General features: G+C 36.2%; 2 protein-coding genes across 9 annotated transcripts in view; one reads left to right on the top strand and one right to left on the bottom strand.

Moving 5' to 3' along the window:
• Positions 1–3,713, top strand: part of LOC127945017 (band 4.1-like protein 1) — a 47,496-nt gene extending 43,783 nt beyond the window's left edge. For all 8 annotated transcript variants that reach the window (XM_052541515.1, XM_052541521.1, XM_052541516.1 and 5 more), the window contains 2 exons: positions 1,174–1,290; positions 1,634–3,713. In XM_052541515.1, coding sequence (XP_052397475.1) covers positions 1,174–1,290; positions 1,634–1,639 — 123 coding nt within the window. In that variant the 3' untranslated portion in view covers positions 1,640–3,713. The remainder of the gene's footprint in view (positions 1–1,173; positions 1,291–1,633) is intronic.
• Positions 3,714–4,894: 1,181 nt separating this feature from the next.
• Positions 4,895–21,311, bottom strand: part of LOC127944359 (contactin-4-like) — a 48,915-nt gene continuing 32,498 nt past the window's right edge. The window contains exons 9-22 of the mRNA XM_052540236.1: positions 20,413–20,542; positions 18,463–18,613; positions 13,846–13,973; positions 11,234–11,409; positions 11,006–11,123; positions 10,743–10,901; positions 9,782–9,931; positions 9,049–9,119; positions 8,594–8,828; positions 7,957–8,072; positions 7,616–7,802; positions 7,057–7,169; positions 6,694–6,862; positions 4,895–5,955 (exon numbers count right to left, since the gene is read on the bottom strand). Coding sequence (XP_052396196.1) covers positions 5,864–5,955; positions 6,694–6,862; positions 7,057–7,169; positions 7,616–7,802; positions 7,957–8,072; positions 8,594–8,828; positions 9,049–9,119; positions 9,782–9,931; positions 10,743–10,901; positions 11,006–11,123; positions 11,234–11,409; positions 13,846–13,973; positions 18,463–18,613; positions 20,413–20,542 — 1,995 coding nt within the window. The 3' untranslated portion in view covers positions 4,895–5,863. The remainder of the gene's footprint in view (positions 5,956–6,693; positions 6,863–7,056; positions 7,170–7,615; positions 7,803–7,956; positions 8,073–8,593; positions 8,829–9,048; positions 9,120–9,781; positions 9,932–10,742; positions 10,902–11,005; positions 11,124–11,233; positions 11,410–13,845; positions 13,974–18,462; positions 18,614–20,412; positions 20,543–21,311) is intronic.

Here is a 21,311-nt window from a genome sequence, read left to right on the forward strand (position 1 = left end):
AAATACGACCTTTGCATCAATAAACTCCTAATTTATTGCTTATTAATGGTTAAGGTAGTTGTTATGTTTAGGTATAGGGTAGGAATCATCTAAAATATGGTAATGCAGAATAAGACATTGATATGTGCTTTATACTGATATTCAGCCAATATGCATGTAGAGAACTGTTAAAGGTATACTCACCACAAAATTACAATTTTGTCATTAATCACTTACCTCCATGTTGTTCGCAACCTGTAAAAGCTTTGTTTGTCTTCGGAACACAATTTTAGATATTTTGGATGGAAACCGGTAGGCTTGAGACTGTCCCATAGACTGCCAAGTTAATAACAGTGTCAAGGTCCAGAAAAGTATGAAATGCATAGTCAGAATAGTAATATTCTCATCGCTTCATAACGTTACGGTTGAACCACTGCTGGCAGATGGACTATCCTGACGATGCTTTTCATAACTTTTCTGGACCTTGACACTGTTATTAACTTGGCAGTCTATGGGACAGTCTCAAGCCTACCGGTTTTCATCCAAAATATCTAAAATTGTGTTCCGAAGACAAACAAATCGTTTAAGGGTTTGAAACGACCTGGGGGAAAGTGATTAATCACAAAATTTTCATTTTGGGGATGAGTATCCCTTCAATAGACAATTGGTCTTACAGGTTTGGAATGACATTAGGCTCTCGGTAACTGATGACAGAATTTTAATTTTTAAACTCACCATGAAGTGAAAATTGACAGTTGTTATATTTTATGGAATATTGCAGTTATTGTAATTATTATAATTTATTAATCTAGTCACATCATGTTTTTAGTAAAAATACCCTCATAATGCCCTTTTAATCTTTAATCAAAATCATTACCTTTACCTACCATTGCAACAAAATCTCTTGAAAATCTCTGATGACCGTGTGAGGGCTGGGCATTGATTCCTCCCATCCAGAAATTTGTCACTCAAATGAGACGTCAGCAACTAGCAAACATTCAACCAATTCTTGATGGACAAAATCAACAATTTTCTTCCTAAAAGAAGCGATTTCACAACATCACATTAGGAAAGAAAAAAGCTATTTCTCTTTCATGATGACTTTAGAGCACAAATTAATTAGAAAGCATATTACTAATTCAATAGCTGCATGTTCCTCTCATTAAGCTTGAGAAATAAATGACTTTTTCACAGGCGCTTGCCATGGCAATAAAAGAAGCCAAGCAACAGCACCCTGACATGTTGGTTACCAAGGCGGTGGTTGTCAGGGAAACAGAATCTTCCACTCAAGATCCACATGAGGAATCGAAGGTATTTGTCACCGCTAGCCTCTGCATGCCCAATTAATCCATCCATTTCGAAAATGCATATTATGGTTTCACTTCAGTGTTTATCTGTCATATTGAGCCTGCTGGTGTACAGCAGTTAGACAAGGGTGTAATGACATGTCAAAACCAGTTCAGTCAGCGCCGTGTGTTAACTCTAAACACATGCTTTCATTCCACTGCAAACCATGCAGTTATTAAAAATCTATTGCAAGCCTTAAGTTTTTCATCTTACAACAGCAATAACTTATTGGCAATGAAGTGGATCTTCTAAATGTTCTTTAATAAATAATTGTGTTACGTGATCTATTTGTTTTTCTCTCCATTAGTCCTGATCTCCTCAGGTCTCAGGATTTCAACAGGACGCAAGTGTTCCTCAACGACTGCCAGTGGGTCGCCAACATCTACAGACCTCTTATTCTAAGCTTCTAGCTTCCACTTACATACACCACACTAACACTTACACATGCACACAAACACATGCTGCCTCCCAGATGTCGGAACCTATTCCTTCTCATGTAATTTCTATTTTGTGTCTACATTCGCTGTGGTAACATGGACATACTGGTTGAGGAGGCACACGGTCTCCTTGGCGGAGGACTGCTAAGGAAGGACAGACTCATCACATCAATCAGACGATTTAGCCGCCATTGTAGTCTCTTGCTTTTTCTTCACGAATGTGAAAACTAACCAAGCGTACTATCGACAGCCCGATGCTAACATCAAGCATGAGGCATGGGGCTTTTGGATGAACATTGCTGAAGATTTAGCGTAGTGGAGTGACAGTAGTATCTATTGAGTAGTTTTTCTAGGGTTCATTGAGATATAACACAGATCTTTTTGCAAATACTGAACTGTAGGGAAAAGCCTAGCTAGCGTACATACAGTATGTCGTGCTTCTCTGATCAACAAATGTTATGTTGCTGAATGTTAAATTCTGAATCTCATCTGCATGTGGCAAAGCAGGGTTTAAAATGTTTTCATATACAACAACTGGTTCAGTGTCGTTACAAACCAGAGAGGAAAATGAGAGACTGTATTACTGTATGATTGTCAAACCTTTTGACAGTCCTCTGAAAAGTATTAATTTCCATATTATACATAATATGGAGATAGTGGGCTTTTTCCCCCTGATTTTATTATTATTATTATTATTTTAATTATTCTAGAAAGTTGTGTTTGTTTTATTTAAGGAGCCCTTACATATGCTCATTAGATTTCACTAAAAGAGGCAAATCAAAAGCGCAAATTTACAGTACAAACTTTTCAGGGAACCAATTGTAATCAAACTTTAAATTTTAGATTCGAAATATCCCCAAGTATGACATAAAAAATGCACGACACAAAAAGTCAAACGTTCGCTTGTTGAATGCTCTATTTCATGTCCTAAACATATTGTTAAACTGTGAAAACGTCCAAAGAAACCAAACCTAATTTGAGTTCAGTACATACTGACACACTTGCATAATCAAGCAATGTGTTATGTGCATGTATATTTAAAATTTAAGCATTTGAAGAAAATTCTATTCAGAAACTAGAATTATTTTCCAAGCCAATATTTAACAAAATCCTGCTCTATATGTTTGAAACTTTTGTGATTTAAAAAAAAAAAAAAACTGTTACTTCCCACACAATGCTGTGCCAATGAACTAATGATTTTGAAACGCTGTTGAAATGGTTCTGATTTGTTAGATATGAGACGTTTTTATGTGTAAATGTCATGAGCCTGTGGTTTTCAGTGAAGCGTGACCCTTGAGCCATGATTCTCTTTACAAACGTTCCTCTGTGAAAGCAGTAGAAATCCTGGATGACACAGGACATATATGTGTTCTAGTATTGAACGGACGAATGAGCTTCGAATTGTGTGTATTGCCAAATTTAAAAGTTTACAGGATGAAAGAAGATCAGGACAGCTCTTAACAACCTTTGCTAACACGGTGAAGGCTTGTTGTTGTGTAACTAATGCATTTGTTCAGGACTGTGCACTATGTGAAAATAATAACACTTTACACAACCTGCAGATATCAGAAGGGGAATCTGTATACGTCATACTTCCAACATGATCAGTCACTGATTTTTGAGGATATGTGAGCTCTTTTTGAATATAAAGAAGTGCCATGCAAAGGTTGATAGTTGGATTCCTAATCAACCGCAGCATTCTTACGCCAGCCCATTTGCTAAGCCAATGACAAAGTTTTGTCTCTTTACAAGGCAATGCTCTTGTTTAAACGCTGTATGTTGCACTTAAGATTTGGAGGAAAACAAGATAAGCTTAGAAAAGTACTCTTAGCATCAATTCCCCTGAGATTCCACCTGCAGACACTTATGTTTACAATGCTATCCTCTACTTTCTACTGCTTGGTTTTGTGTGTTTGCTGTACAGTGTTCGAAATAAATCAGATCCATCCATGTGGTCAAGTTTGCTATTTGCTGCATCTGAGTTAAATAAAAACAGATAATTGTAAATTCTGTATAAGGTTTAGGTACAAATATTTCCCATTTTGTTCACGAAATGGTTGCATTAGTTCTGTTGCACTGCCCTCTTGTGCTTTACTGAAGAATATAGCCTACATCAAATCGTGAATAGGTCTCCATGTACAGTATCATATCTCTGTAATTACATACACAAGAGAACACTTCTGACTTTAAGCACAAGGGAGAGTATAATTGTACCTCAAATTAACATTATATTATTATTTATCTTGATTCATCAACACCATTAAGTTTAACATTATATCACTTATAAGAATTGACTAGCAAAAACGAAGCAAAAGTAGTTTTTAAGGTGCAAGAAACAGCTAAACAAAATGGACACCGAACAAATTCTACTCAACTTACGTGAATAATGTGATCGATGAGTTCTTCTGGGGGATAGTTGTCCAGTTTCACGTTAGGGTTAATATACATTTTCGTGGAATGCTATCAACTAAAAATGCTTGCAGATTCGCGGCTTTTTCCCCCGCTTTCGATTCGCGCTTTTTAAACTTACATAACGAAATATCATTAGCCTAACCAAAAGGATACATAGCCTACATCTAGGTCGGAACCACTTTCTGTTTTAACTGAAAGCATGCCATAAATTACGTCTCTAAAAGTTCCAAATAACTTGGAATATTAATTTAAAGGCTAATAGACTCAAAACTTTCTCAGTCAGTTTATGCAACAATAAAATATAATATAAAAGACAATGTGTTGGTAATATAAAAGTTGTGATGAAAGGGAAGTAGCAGCAGATCTTGTACAATATTGTGATGTACAGTATGTGATGATCTAAGTGAAACAGATTATATAAAAGTAAACAAAAAAGTTTAAGCAGACTATATATATATATATATATATATATATATATATATATATATATATATATATATATATATATATATATATATAAGACATAATGACAGGTTAAATAAATATGTAAAAAATATTTTTTTTACAAAAGTTCCCTACAGCACCTTTAAGCATGTCAAACTCGTCAGGAGACCCTCTGACCTTCTCACCTTTTCCACAACTCGCGAATTTGCATCCCTGAAGGTATACATTTTGCATTCTATGACAGTATAAATGATTACGACTAACTCACAAATATCTTAAAGAACATTACTTGTGTTCCTTCATTTATTAAAAGCAGACAGTCCATTCAAATACTGTATTTCAAGCCACTACAGAGCCAGTTCATGCTAAACAGCTTGAAAATGGAACATAGGCATTGTGTTCTAGGTACTTCAATGATCACAGCTATAACCTATAGAAAGCACCTTAACGGAAAAAAACAAAAAGCTGGTCTTTTACAATCAAAATATCTATTGTACATCATCAAATAACGGAATTGTAAATGAACATACTAAGCCAGAAAAGATAGCAAGACAACTGTTTAAGGCTGTTCTGGTCCTGAGGATATTTAACATACTGTTTCTCATTAAAGAGTCACACACACTAGCAAAACAAAGATCTCAGTGCATGACTGAAGGAACAACCAGCTCGAGCTCTTTCACTGTATAAGTAAGGCCAGCAGCATTAGCTTTGTCTTTCAAACAGATGGGTGGGCATGTCAACACCGGGGGACTGTAAACTGTTTAATTTGAGGACAGCGGATTAAATGGGTTGATGGATTTATAATCAATGTGTCTGTTTGGTATGGCAGTAGAGATTATCTTCAAAGAAGTATTCCCACCTTCCTATGGAAAAGGCATATGTGTGTTTCTCCACTGCCAACTGTCTAATGGATGAATATGGAGTCATCTTATTCAAACAGATGTCCTTGTATGTGAACAGTATGTCATTTTATGCCCTTGAATATCCCATTCCTGGTTGGAAACCATGTGGGTAACATCTGTCGACACGTTTATCCCCTCAAAAATGCGATAGATCCTACTCCACTGTCTCGACAGCTTTGGTGTCAGTGATCAAAACCAGATTAGCAAACTTCCTCCTTTAAAAAGCGAGAGGAAAACTTTCCTTCTGAAGAGTCTCATTTGTAAAACACACTGGAAAAAGACAAGTGGTTCCACTTGTAGATGTTTGTACTGTTCTCTCCGCTGTAGAGTTCAGTTCATCTGTCATAAGAAAGTCCTGACTGTACAGTAGAGTGATAGTGTTACGAGCACTGATAGTGCTTTCCTCTCTGGGGCAAATCCAACCACATGTGCAACTGCAAAATATAAGTAGGAAAAATGTAAAAATATCACATTTCAGACAACTTAAAACAATAACAATAGGTATTCTGGTTCTCCTTCAATATAAGCCAAAGAGATTTTAACTCATTTTATGTTATTTATATAATTACCAAAAATGACATTATTGATGTGATAGCCTAAGAAAACAACAAGCACGTGTCCAGCATACTGAAGGGTAAGGGCCCTTACATAGTCAACGCGAGAAACGCGAGCAAGCAACGCGAGTGACGCGAGCGACATGCTCCCTTTCATAATCTAAACAGTGAACGCAAGGGTCACGGGCTATGCGTGTATGCAATACACCGCTCACGCAACAGGGGGTAGTAGAGTCGGGGTGATATTAGTAGAGTCGGGTCGCGTGATATTCAGATCACAATGGCATTGCAGAGATAAATGTGGATGAATACGTATAAGTTCGCATAATTTTTCCTCTTCGCCCGCCATTGTATTCAAACCTTCTTCTTCTGTAAACACAATATACTTGAATTAATGTACAATACTTGCAATATCGCCCCCCACCGACAACGCATAGTATTGCGTGCATCGGCGCGTCGCGTATCAAAAACTAGGACGACACATTTGGCTATGCACCGACGCATAATGGCGACCGAAGCGTAACGATGCGTAGCCTCGGGGACGTGCATGTGTACAGATGCGTTGACTATGAAACGGCCCTAACAGTTATAAATTCCATAAGGGCTATAAGTTCAGACCTGCTATCCTGGGGATGGTGATCTGTTTGCTGCTGCTCCCCTCTCCACCTTCACTGACTGGTTTAATCTGGATGATGTAATCTTCATCAACAGGCAGAGAGAGCTCAAGAGATGTGCTGTTAGTCTCCACCACACTGGGCCGACTCTGTCTGCTTTGCTTGTACATTACCTTGAAAACAAGACAGCTGCTTTAAATCTCAATTTATATGAAACAGACCATTAGCCGTTCAATTCATGGTGTGCATTATTCAATATACAGAACTGTAATCTGTCAACCAGAATCAGAATCAAACATTCAACAATGTTGCGGTATAGACATCAGATGTGTTTATACCAGAGGCAGTGATGGTTGTGTGTTCATACCTTGTAGCCCATAACTTCGGACTCATTTTCCAGAGCCTTGACGTGATCCCACTTGAGGATGAGTTTAGAGTCTGTAGCATTCCATATGACTTTCACTGGAGACTGACTCGGTGCTGATAAAATACATTTAAAGAGCTAAACGTCACATTTCAGAGCAGTTTAAAACCACTTTGCTGTTAAGAGCTGAGGCTACATTTATAAAATGTTGCGTAGATACCATCCTACGTTTGACATACAATAATTTCTCAAATGTGCGTATGTGGTAATTGCTAAATAAATTCATTTGAATCTCAACAACTTGATAATCACTTGGTAAACTTGGTAATCATATTGATTACTTAAAAAAAACTATTATATGCTTTTTGAATGTTTTTGGTGAACAGGAATTCATGTTGTGTGAACTAACTTTCCTTAATAGGACTATAAACTGTCAAAAACAAATGCAAAATCTTTTGCAGATACTCTGTCTAAATTTTAAACTAATGATAAAATGGAAACAATAACATGGTTATGGTTATATACAATAACACACAAATGCCAGGGGCCATGTTACACTTACGGGGCCTTTTAGTGGTGACATTCACCACAACACTATCAGGTCCAACCCCGGCACTGTTGTAGGCTTTGAGTTTGATGTAGTATGTACTGCTGGGGTCCAGTCCACGAATGACCACAAATGTCCTGTTTCCCACAGTCCTCATCACACTGGCTGTGTCCGGTCTGTCCCTTGTACTCCAGTACCTCAGCTGAAAATCACAGTCAACTAGCAGTCATAATCAGCATCACAAAGTGTCGTTCATTGATTAAACTTTATTGGAGCTGTGGTGCAGTAGTCAGCACACTGAGCTCAGGTGCTCATGTGTGAGTCATTGTGTGAATATACAGTATTTAAGTCCTCACCTCATAGCCCATTATGCGTGTCCTACTGGTGCTCCATGGTAAAAGCTTCCAGCTGACCTCCACTTCTGAGGCTGACAGGCTCTTGGCACGGACGCGACTGGGGGCACGACTGGGCTCTGTGGTCAGAATCATTACTGTAATGGTTCGGCATCTTTAGCCTCATGATAATAGCAGTGATGCACTAGCAAATATTTAGCACATTCAATTTACCCTAACCAAACAAAGCAACTCTGCAGCAACATAATATTCTGAGCATTTCAGATACCTGTTTATACCTAAAGGTCATTTCTGCTCCACTTGCACTATCTTCGATTGTAAAAACAAAACAAATGTCACTGATTGAGCCAGTAGACCTTAGGGTAGTGGTAGACCTCAGGGTAGCACCAAAAATTTCATTTTTGAAAGGGATAAAAACAAGGCTGTGAGGGACAGAAGTACAGTGTGTTCAGTAGAGTCTACAGTAATGAATGGTTCATCTTTCCTGAGCTGGCAGATATTCCAAAAACCCAACTAAATGCAAAAAAGCCAAGAAAATTTCATCTGGTGTCCCCTTTAAACATTTTGAGGAACTGGACTTGTGAATGGCTTATTTATAAATGTCTCTGCATATTAAATTAAGATTGTTAAATTGGTTTACCCTCTTCTGCTGAGTATATAGTGGTCGCAGATCCAAAAGGACCTTCCCCTTTGTTGTTGTAAACTCCCACTTTCACATGAAACGGAGAGAATGGAGGGATGCTCTCGTTTTTGAAGATGTATCGGGATGCATCAGGAGACGTCACGGCCGCCTGCATCCAGCTTTGACCACCAAGAGGGCGAAAAGCAACCACATAGCCGAACCCTGGACCGCACTGGAGCTCTTCTGGGACTGGCTGGAAAGCCCCACAAGTATCCACAGACACAAGATGAAAAAGGGTGAGAGAGTGAGCAAGGGAAAGACTGATTTATCTTTATATCACAACAGTATCTGCCTTTTTGTATATATATAAATATATACAATATATATACTGTTTTTTGAAACAGGCCAGTGGTCGGTCCACCACTGACCGCTACATTTTGTGCACTTAAATGTGCAAGTGAGAGCTTTGTTACCTCCCAAGTGATGACAAGCTCCGAGCGACTGCCACCTCCTCTACTGACTCTGGCTGGGGTCGTCCTTGGCACTGCAGCATTAAAAGAAAAATACTTTTACAAGAAGAGAAACCCCAGAAGTGCAGACAGGGCATTTTTCACCTCCATTTGTTGAGTATGATACCACAGAGACGGCTTCCTGGTTCTGAGCGAAAGGGTTTAATAAACAGTATGGTTGGAAGAGAACTCTAATCAAATCTTGTAGAAGTGCCTTGTTTTATTTGAACAATTCTGTTAACTTTCCCAAAACTTATGAAGTCTCCAGTATACTCACAGCAAAGCTATTTTTTTTTTTTGGAAATATCTTTGCAGAGGTATACTGTTATCAAATATCATTTCAATGAATATGTTAATATGTTCTGCAAACTTTCCTCTCAATAACAAAATATAGAAAGCAGTTATCTGATCATGCATCTGATCATTGCTGTGTGGATGTTTGCATGAGCTTTGCAATTCAGCACTCCAGTCACGTCACATTTATTTATAACACTTAATAAAATAGATTGCTTTAAAGCAAGCAGCTTATAATATTAAACATGAAAAACTAACCAACTTCAAATTTTTCTATAAAGCAGCTTTCCAGTTGAATGTTACTTGCGTCTGACCTTGAGGTGTTGTATTTAATGTGTAATTAGTGTTTAGGATTTGCCTTTTATGGTTGGTAATCACAGTAAACATATAACTATATACATACATGTGTCCTTGGTCCTGATTTTTTGTGAGGGTTTGCTGGGTTCCCCGGGGCCTACAGAGTTAGTGGCCAGCACTCTGAACTCATATTCAACCCATGGACTCAACTCAACCACACGGGCTGTCAACTGCTGCCCTCCCAGAGACGCTGGCACTGAGACAAGAAGAGATATTTCAATAAATATCTATTTCCAGAAACAAAACAATCACTTGGAAAATGAGCTAGAGACTGGAGAGACAGGGTCTGGTCTGGTCCAGTATGCAGCTTTTTCGGAACCACACATGGACAGTCAGGATGTGACCAAGTGATTGGCATTAAAGGCAACCAAAACCTTTTGTTTTTACCTGCTTGTACCCTTGTGAAAAAGAATGAATGCAAACTTTTAGTGAACTTCTAATCTTAAATGCATATTTAACTGTTGTTAACTATTAATGAAATAAAAGACCAATTCAGTGTACGTAAAGAGAGTATATTTTCTTGCACTTTGTAATAATATCAAAGTAAAAGTTTTAAAGTTAATTTAAATCATTGTTTAACCTTTTTTTGTGTGTGCTTAAAAAGGAACAAATATCTTGATGTGTTTCCTTAAATGGGTCAAAAAGTTAACAAGCAATTACCAAGCAGCTAACTATTAGAAAACATTACACCTGGGTAAATCTGACAACAATGATTCTTAAATTATACAGTGTGGAAATCATGCATGGACATGCAATGCTTATCTCCTTAAGATTGTACAGAAATTTCGCAATAAATGAGCAGAAAATGTGTTTATACACTGTGGCCAGAAAACAAAGTTTACTACTTAACACTGAGTATTTCTGAAACTTTTGATTGGACCAGCTTGCAAACTTCAACAAATGTTGCAGTGAACTGATAGTTGGTGTTCAGTTTCCTGACATGAGAGGTCTGAACATAGGATAAAGATCTGTTTATGAAATACTGGTATCATAAAAGCAATGCACACCTGTTTTGGCTGCCTGCCATCCGAGGGAGAAAGGGCTTCGGATCTGAATGTTGTAAGCAAAGACAGGACTGTGGTTATCAGGGCCTGGACTCCAGGACACAAACGACGTTGTCTCTGTCACTTCATCAACTTTGATGTCTAGTGGTGGGTCAGGGGGACCTGTGAGGAAATAATGATACAACTTTATCAAGATATATATATATATGTTTGAACATATTTTTAGGTTTCAACCTAGTGGGGTTTTGTGTTTGGAAAAACATTACCTCGTACCACAACATCTGTCGCTATAGACGCACTGTCCACTTTAGTCTGGACGGCACATGTGTATCTTCCCGCATGCCTTAGCTGAATGTTACGAATCATAATGTCACCAGCAGATGTCTGTGAGCAAAAACACCAATGATATTTACAGATTCATGTACAGATTCTGTTAGATTTTCAAATCCACAAACATGAATATCAGGAAGCAGTGCTAAAAGAACGACACGTACCCCACCAACTTTTTCAAAATATCCCCCATGGCTTCCAAAATTGATCAGCTGCTCGTTGAAAAACCAGGTGAACCTCACGTCCAGGGTAGGGTCACGAGATACCTGGCATGGAATCACAACGCTCTCTCCCACTGTAACATCCAGCTGGGTGGCTTTAGATGTGATGATGGTTGGCTCTGAAATAAGAATGAGGTTGTCAGTAGCAAATACTTTTATAACTGTACATTACTAGTCATCAGTAGCTTGGTGCATAAAACAGCACTTGGATATACGTGTGCACATTATGACCAGGATCTGCCAGTAGCTTAAGATGAGACATGTTGACCTTTAGTTAGCCTGGTACATTTTTTATTTATATTAATTCAAAACCAGAATGTCATTTTTCCATCTGTATTTCTGAGATTAAGATATGGATGTCTAATCATTTTCTGTTTAAATATTTGTGAAGTCTCCTCACCTCTCCACATCAACTGTGTACTACTGGCTCTAACTTTGTCATTTGATGGTGTTGTGTTGGAGTCATCTTTAAAGCCAACCTGTCATTCAAGCCTTTTTTACAGGACACTGTCAAGACCTCCTTCTTTAATCTTTTACTGAAAAGCTGATTTACTGTTTTGTTTTCTTGTGTATTGACTACTGTAATGCTCTCCTTGTTGGAGTTTGTGAGTCCTCCTAACAAACCACAATATGTGCAAAATTTGGCATCTAGAATCCTATATGGGGGCAGGGTTGGTGATCATATAACCCCTATGTTGGAGTCTTTGCTCCCTGTCAGGTACAGGTATTTAAAAAATACTTTTGCTAATGTATAAGGCTTTGCATTATTTGGCTCCACAGTATTTGGCTGAACGAGATTGCTTTTACTTGATTATCTGTTCTATATGTGATTATTTAATAATTAAGTTAATATTCCTAGCAGTCATTGTAGTTTTTCTTGTATTTTTTTTATTCTTTAAGAAAACATTTGTTAAAGGCCCTACACAGAACATTGTATTATATTATTATTAACAATATTACATTTGAGCTGAGGCATGAGTGGTTTGAGCATTACACTTCTATCACCACTAGATGTCAATATGCTGTTAGATTTTCATCTGAAACAAGTCTTGCAGAAATAAATTCTCTATTTCTCCTAAAAATCTCCGTTATATTCAATCCTTTCAAAATGTCTTCATTTCAACGAGTCAGTAAGCACGTAAAACATCTATCTATCTATCTATCTATCTATCTATCTATCTATCTATCTATCTATCTATCTATCTATCTATCTATCTATCTATCTATCTATCTATCTATCTATCTATCTATCTATCTATCTATCAAAATATAATGTAATTATCAGCCACCTCTTTTTCGTTGTTTCTTGACAAAAATAAATAAATAAAAACGACACAATAAAATAATTGCAAAATAATCACATCTATTTGATATTCCTTAGATGAGGTTGAAATAGGGGGTGTCAGAGAAGAGGGTCAAGATGAAAAAAAAAAACCCTTGCTATATTTCATATTAATTAAACAGCTGGTTCAGCTTTAATTTACGGGATGAATCATTACTGATTAGTAATCTCTGGATTCCCCTGTGCTGAATTATTCATGCTTTATCACGCACTTCTTGCAGAGATGTCTCTTTAATACAGCAAACACGTCAGTTTTGCTGGAGCAATTTTATTTAAACTGTATGCAAATGAACATGTCAAATGAACATGTATTCAGGATCCAGGCTTTCATGTGAAAATGAGAACAGGAGAAGAAACCAGAGAGTTTCTATAGAAACCAGTTTTAAAAACAAGGACCACCGAACTATCTAAGGACCATCTGTTGTAACAGAGCGCTGGTATTGTCCATGTCGCCTTGTCAAACAGGTGAAGAATTCACAGAGTTGCAAAAAAGGTTGTTTTAGATTAATTTAAGCCCTGATGAAACACAGCATGGTTATTTCCACACATATCATGCATCGCTAATGCTTAGGAAATCAATAAATTCTCCATGAACCACAAGCACAGTTATTCTAGACAGTGTGGAGATAAGGAGCTTGTGCTTTACTCTTACACTGGCAAAGACTGTAGGTTGATAGTAAATAGTTATTTATATCATACAAAATATTGTTTTGCAACACATTATGTTATATACAGGACACATTTTTAAAACATTTGTGATCTGTACTTTTCTTTTTGTCTCACCAAGGCTGAATTTCATTGATCAAAAACACAGTAAAGACAGGAATATTGAGAAATTTTCTTTAAACAACTTTTCTATTTGAATACATATCAAAAATGAAATTCATTCCTGTGATTTAAGCTTAATTTTCAGTATCATTACAGTCTTTAGTGTCACATTATGCTTCAAAATCATTAGAATGTAACATTTCATATTCTTATCAATTCTGTTTTGTAACATTATAAATGTCTTTACTATCACTTTTGATTAATTTTATTTATCATCGACTAGACAGAAGTAGAATTTTCTTTACAAATCTAATTTTATTAATATATTTAACGCATTTAGTGATTATAAATGAAAAATATTTTCATCATCATGTTACATGCATGCATGTACAGAAGTGTCCAAGAGTATAATTCATGTACTAAATACAAAAATGTCCCAGCATACCTTTCACCACTAGTGTGCCTGCACTGCTGGCCACTCCGAACTGGTTTCTGGCGACACAGGTGTAAAGACCTGCGTCTAGTTTGGAGATATTGGATATCCGGAGACTGCCATTATCCAGAACGGAGACTCTAGACAACAAAGTGAAATGATGAAAGCCTTGCAACACCATTCATCCAGATAAACAAGCTTGAAAACGAGTTATTACATTACACTGAAGATCAATGAACCTCAGTCTGGCCACAGAGATCGATAGGCAAAGGGACTAAAATAATAAGACATCAATAAGCAATTATAAAGAACAAAATCAGATCACATTTTTATATGATACCATAATCTACAGTTAAACACTGTTTTTCATTATTGTATTTCAGATTATTGCATATTTGGTGTCTTTTATATACATGTGAAAATAAAACATTTAAAAGCCAAACACACAGAAATGAAACCCTTCTTTGAACTTTTCCTTGCTGTTAAACCAGCTCTTATATATTCACTTTCAATAGATGATATAAGCTCTCTATTTAAAGTTTTCTTTTTATCCTTTTTTTTAAAAGTAGTAGTCTTCTGCAACTATTCCTAGGAAGACTTTCCACATCACAAAACAACAACATTTTGGCCATGGTTTCTGGTTTTCAACAGTTCATCTGAAAATAAAATGTTCTGTCATTATTTAATCACCTTCTTGTCTTCTAAACCCGTAAGGCTTTCTTTATTCTGTGAAACACAAAAGCTGATTTTCTTTGTCTTGTAAAATAAACGGGAACTGGAACTGTCAAGCTCCAAAATGACAGAAAGCACCATAAAAGAATAATAAAACTGAGAGTTTGAGGGAGAAGAAGAAAGAAAATACCTGCTTTGAGATTTTGGAGAGAGATTTTGATGGCATGGGGTAAATTAGGTGAAGCAACAATTCAAGGTTAATGTTTTACACTTTTAAAGTTGCACTTTTTATAGACTTAAGAAACAATTTTCAATTACACATGCTGTTTTAAGTAATACAGATGGTTTAAAATCACTTAACCAGCGTTTTGTGTCTGAAATTACATTTTAAGCTTAAACAAAAAAACTACATTTTCATGTTCCACTACAAGTGCAGAAGAAAAAGAGGAAATTAGTCGCATGCTGCTTTTATTAATTGTAGTGCAGGGGCCCCAGCAATGAAAAACGTTGAAGAGCAGTGCGCAGGATGTGCTTCATTTACACCGTGACCTTTCAGTATGCAGTGGTCTTCATCACAGAACTGAGAAGAGAAAAAGATCTGCTCCCACCACCAAGGCAAACAGCCCTTTTTTTATAGATATGCCAATGTTTGCAAGAATTTAGTAAGTGGGATTTTAAGAAATGAAGGGATGCTGATATGAGAGCTTTCAGCAGGCATGTCATCCTCAAGTCTTGTGGAATTATCGTCAATGGTTCTACTCTAGCTGAGGCCAAAACTACACTTCCATCGGGTGGATGATAGTGAGTGGGGGAATAAGTCAAAGAGAACACATTCAGTATAACTCACTTTGCCTAGTGCGTTGAGTTGAGTTTTGTGGATTTTCGTTTACTTCTGTTAGCATACATTTGCCAATACTTTTTTATTTTTACATATATATTTTTAGGGGATTTACATTCTAACTCTTCTGGAAAAAAATATTGAATGCTATGCCCAACATTTAAAGCAAATACTTGACACAGGGAGGAAAACTGAGCTGGTCAAGCTATTTTTGTAACACATTACATTAAGCTTCTACCGTATTTTTCGGACTATAAGTCGCACCTGAGTATAAGTCGCATCAGTCGAAAAATACGTCATGATGAGGAAAAAAAAAACATATAAGTCGAACTGGACTATAAGTCGCATTTATTTAGACCCAAGCACCAAGAGAAAACATTACCGTCTACAGCCGCGAGAGGGCGCTCTATGTTTTCAGTGTAGCAGCACAGGAGCACTGAGCAGCATAGAGCGCCCTCTCTCGGCTGGAGACGGTAATGTTTTCTCTTGGTTCACTTCTCTCGGTTCATTTCTCTTGGTTCATGTCAAATTAATTTTGATAAATAAGTTGCACCTAAAAAAATAAGTCGCAGGACCAGCCAAACTATGAAAAAAGTGCGACTTATAGTCCGGAAAATACGGTATAAATTCTATCACCATTTGCAATATGCGATAGCTTACATGAAATAACAATAAATAATACCTTTTCGTGTTATGAATTATGAATGAACATTTATAAAATGCGGTAATAATTGTTGTTGATTGTCTCTATTGTAATACGTTACCAGCAACTTCCCTATGTCTTGAACACATTTTACAAAATCTGTCAGCTGTATAATTATGCATGAATACATCTGTGCAACTTTTACTTATTTGTGCACAAACATGGAAAAGCTGGAAACTTTATTCGCATAGTACAGTCAACACATTTCCAACAAGCACTACATTGTTAATGCAAAATTGGACATAAAGAAGTGAAAGCAACCTTTTTTCCCTTCCCACATGATCATTATAGAAGTCTGAAAAGCTGGTCTTTGGTTTTCTTCTTCTCTGGCTCTCATAAACACATTCCCAGCAGTGCAGCAGTGTTTAATGAGAGACCCTCTCCCTCTCCAAACCTCCAGCTCGAGGTTGTGGGTGGATGTTAGCACAAGGTTGATAGACAGTGATGGCTACTAATGATTTTCTTACAGCAGCTTCAGACTGGAGAGTTCAGTGGTACTCTCTCCTTAGAGGCACAGTGCCATTCTGCTTAATTCCTCCATGGATTTATCTAAAGTGTAAGCTAATGAGAAATCTGTGATGCACTGCCTTATATGCACTATAAAAACCTATTCAAACATGAGTCCTTGGTCTGGAGGCTGGTTAAGAGCTGTCTTCAGGTTCAGGCTTACAAACAGACCTGATTTTGAATCACTTAGATGCTTGCTGAATTTAGACAAGCTAGAAATTCTATATGCAAATATTAATTATAGTCAATCTGAATGCATTTTTATGCATAATCCTTAAATCTAATGTGACTGGATTTCTTTGATGTTAATTTTCTTTCTTATTCTGTACTAAGTCATACTTAATTCTCCGATGGATGCTGTCCATGTCAGGGGAGGTGACCTTTAAGCCATTTTAATCATTCAGATGGTATATCCAGAACTATATATGATGGTCTGCTTAATATAATATCAATCAAAAGTTTGGGGTTGTAAGATTGTTTTGTTGTTTTATAAAGAAGTTTCTTATGATCACCAATGCTTCATTTATTTGATTATAAGTACAGTAAATAACTGCAATAATGTTAAATAAAAATATTCTTAGAATTGAAATTAACTATTTTCTATTTGAATATACTGTTGTATAAAATGTAATTTATTCCTGTAATGGCAAAGCAGAATTGTTAGCACCATAACAGTTACTGTCTTTTGATTCTTTGATGAACAGAAAGTTTAAAAGAACAATGTTTATTTGAAACATGTATTTTATTTATTGTCATTTTTGATCTATTTCATCATTGCTAGATAACAGTGTTCATTTCTTTAAAAAAATCTATCTAATTCTAGTCTTTTGTTTATACAGTATATATAAATTCATACATACATGACTGACGAAAATATTTCTAAGAATATTTAAAATAAAGATGCAGTTTCTACATTTTAAATAATAATTGTTATTCAGAATTTTAAGACAATTTTAAGAATTTTTCAACATGCAACCTTAAAAGTAAAATTGAGTATTATAAACGAATAATGTCCGTTCTAAAATTATGATCTTTGTAGTGAGAGATCAACATTATTTCTGTTATTTTATTAAATTTATTATAGGATAATGACTTAAAGGATTAGATTACTTCGACCTACTTCATCCCTGAGCTTTTCAATGAGCTCGTCCAAGATGTGCATTTGTGGTAAAAAGCATATAATTTTATTTATTTTAAAAAAATGACGCTAGATAAGACCCTTATTCCACAGATGGGATCATGTAGAGCCCTTTAAAGCTGCACTGAAACTGCAATATTGACCTTCAGCCCATTGGCCACCATTAAAGTCCATTATATGGAAAAAAATCATGAAGTGTTTTCTTCAAATACCTACATTTCTTTGTGACTGAAGACAGAAAGACATGAACATCTTGGATGACTGATTTATATTATGAGCCTAAACACAGTAGTGGACAGAATATTTTAAAATAAATAAATAAATTTGAATGCTTATATACTTATTTTCTGTAAAATACATTAATCTATTTGTGATTTGATCATTTTGTATCAAACACATTTAAACCAACCACCTAAATGTACTGTATACATAAATATGAAAATGAATGTGCTAGTCAACAAAAGAAAAACTTTTACAATGCTAGATTTTACATTATTACAAAATAAAAATCGTTTATGGAACTACAGATTCAGTAATCAGTGATTGGCTGATTGTTCAAGTGCTGCTGATGCTATTCTGTGACCTGGAAGAGTTTTTATTTTTCTAGATCCAGTAAATGCAAATGCAGCGGCTGTTGTTGTTGAGACGTTTTGATGTGAATAATCAGGGCTTTGATCAGTAAAAACCCTCTGCCTGACCTGAACCATATTGCTCTGTCTGTATAACAAACAGGTTCTTGGCAGACAAAGGGAAATGGGTTGGTAAAAATACCTGTGGCTCTCTCGCAGGGCTTCTTTGCCCTTCCTCCAGGAGATCATCCCGCGCGGGGACATACGGGGCCTGCACTCAATCAAAACATCTCCACCCTGCCGAGCCAGTGTCTGTGCCTTTAGCACACTGTTGGAGAAATCAGGTGCCACTGCTGATGTGAAGAGAAAAACAAGCATCTTACAAAACTGACAGAAGAATAGACCGACTGACTCTTAAAAGTATCTGAGAAGTCCTTAAAACACAAACAAATGTCATTGCTTTAGAAAGCAGTGTATCAAAAAGTGTCAATTGTTTTGAAGAAAAAGGACATTTTACAAATCATTTTATGCTTTCTACACAATAGGCATATAATACAAAATGTGGAATAAATACAAATGTAAATGTAAACAATAAAACATAAATAAAAGATTACAGCTAATGATTTAATAAGATTTACTTATCAAAAACTCTGTCCTTCTAACATCAGGACATTTGCATTCACATTTGACATTTGAGCTTTCATGCCCCAAATAACATAACATTTTAATTCAGAAAAGTAAAACGTTCTTCTTTGAAGAGGCTTATTCAAGTAACTGATGTATGAATTGCATTTTTCATATACAATACCATTCCAAAAATTAGTTAATTAGTTAATGTTTTAGAAAAAAAGTATCTTACGCTCACCTAGGCTGCATGCATTTGATCAGAAATACAATTCCAACATTAATATTGTGAGATTATGTGCATGTTATGAGATTATGATTTCTATTTGAATATATTTTAAAATGTAGTTTATTCATGTGATGCATTATTCATGTCAGCATCATTACTCCACAATCTTCAGTGTCACATGATCCTTCAGAAATCATTCTAATACGATCATTTGAAATATTTCTTATTATTAGCAATGTTGAGAATAGTTGGGCTGATTATATATATATATATATATATATATATATATATATATATATATATATATATATATATATATATATATATATATTTTTTTTTTTTTTTTTTTTTTTTTTTTTTTTTTTGTGTGTGTTAACTATGATTAAATACACTTTCAGGATTCTTTTATTCATAGAAATTTTAAATAGAATTGTTTTGTAACAATGTATGTCTTTACTGTCACTTTTGAGCGAAAAAAAAGACCCCAAGATGCTGTATAAAAAAATTCAAATATTATCATATGAAATGAATTTTAATAAATTAATGGATAAGACTGAACAATCAGTGTTAAATCCATTTTCTTCCACACAACCTGTCAACCTGCTACATATTTATCTGGTCCCCTCTTCGCTAAATCACTTCACTGTGTCGTTTTCCAGAGGCATGCGAGGAGGATGTTTTTAATGCGATATCCTCACTTAAGAGCACACTCAAGAGCTCATGCTATCCCCCGCACAAAACTAAGTCAAACCGAGTCAAGCCAGCCAGCACAAATCTAAAGGCTCTTAAGTGCGAAGACTGTCTACCTCACATCTCCCCCAGGCAGCAATTTCAGCATACTAGACTTCCCTGCCTGTTTGGCATCCATCTGCACTCAGCACTGACAGCATCAAAGCACCCATTGTGCTGACAAATGACAGGACTGGGGAACAGAGCACTTTTCTCATCTGTCGCATGATAAAATGGCCTTGAACGTCAACTCCTTTAATCTTCAGCGCGAGATGGGTTTGATCACTGATCCCGTCGAAAGTTATTCTCCTCCTCATAATAGCAGGTCAACTGTTTTTAAATGCAGCGTAAATGGGTGTAGTAAGACTGATGAGTGCTAGCGTTTGCTGACAATGTGGTTAGAATGAGCTTATGAGGAAAACAAAAGCTAAGTGCTGCTAAATAGCACTGCTGCACCAAAACACAAAAGAATTCATATCTTAGACGAATTTGTAAACATGAACTGCATCTTATAACTGCACCCTAACCCTAACCTTATCTTTAGTAACTGTGAATTGAAGGATTCCTTACCAATGACTCTGAGTTCAGCGTTGGCAAACACTCGGCCGTGCCGGTTCTCAGCGATACACTGGTACATCCCAGTATCTGACAGGGTCAGACTGCTGATGGATAACGCCCCGTTTACCACCTGGATTCTGTCCTGGAAACATAACAACAATCCCACAGTATTATTTTACATATTAAACACATTCTCCATAGAAAACCATGTCAAATCCATGTAATGTAATGTATTCCTCTTTTCTGTCCTTGCATAAGGGTTACACATATTTAAGCATTAAATATGCAACTTGTCCAAAAAATAGCAAAATCATACTCATACTGTTTTGATAGCTTTGATCAGTGGAAATGAGAAAGCTACTGAAACTTTCGATGAATAAGACTTTTTTTCTGGTCTTTTTCAACAAAGAGTCAATGAAAAAAGAAGGGCTGCCCTCTTAATTGTCGATTAAACTCTAGCTGATAAAAAAGAGGCTTGGGCTTAGCTATCACAAAAAGAAAACAAATGGAGTGCACTTTCTGCCATCTCAGTCTCCGTGAACTAGAGCGCTTCACCAAGAGGAATGAATCTCAGTTTACAGGCTTCTTGTCTCACATATATGAGAAATCAATTCAAAACCAATTCAAATCAAAAACAAATACTCTCTGATTATGTAATCCGTATGAAAGCATTGCTCTAAAGGCACGTCCATGTGGAGATGGCGAGTCAGTATCTTTACAGCAGACACTGACTAAATTATAAAAATGTCTCCATGATATTTTTTCCAGACACATTCAAAGTTACTTTTGCTTTATATGTGCCCTTGAGCGCAGCTTTATATTAATTATATTATGTCATCATCATTATGAACAGTTGTCACACACATTTCATGTGTTAAAATGACATAGAATTTACATTTATTGCTAGTGGC

This window comes from Carassius gibelio, chromosome A23, assembly GCF_023724105.1.
Source record: "Carassius gibelio isolate Cgi1373 ecotype wild population from Czech Republic chromosome A23, carGib1.2-hapl.c, whole genome shotgun sequence".
Classification (NCBI taxonomy): domain Eukaryota; kingdom Metazoa; phylum Chordata; class Actinopteri; order Cypriniformes; family Cyprinidae; genus Carassius; species Carassius gibelio.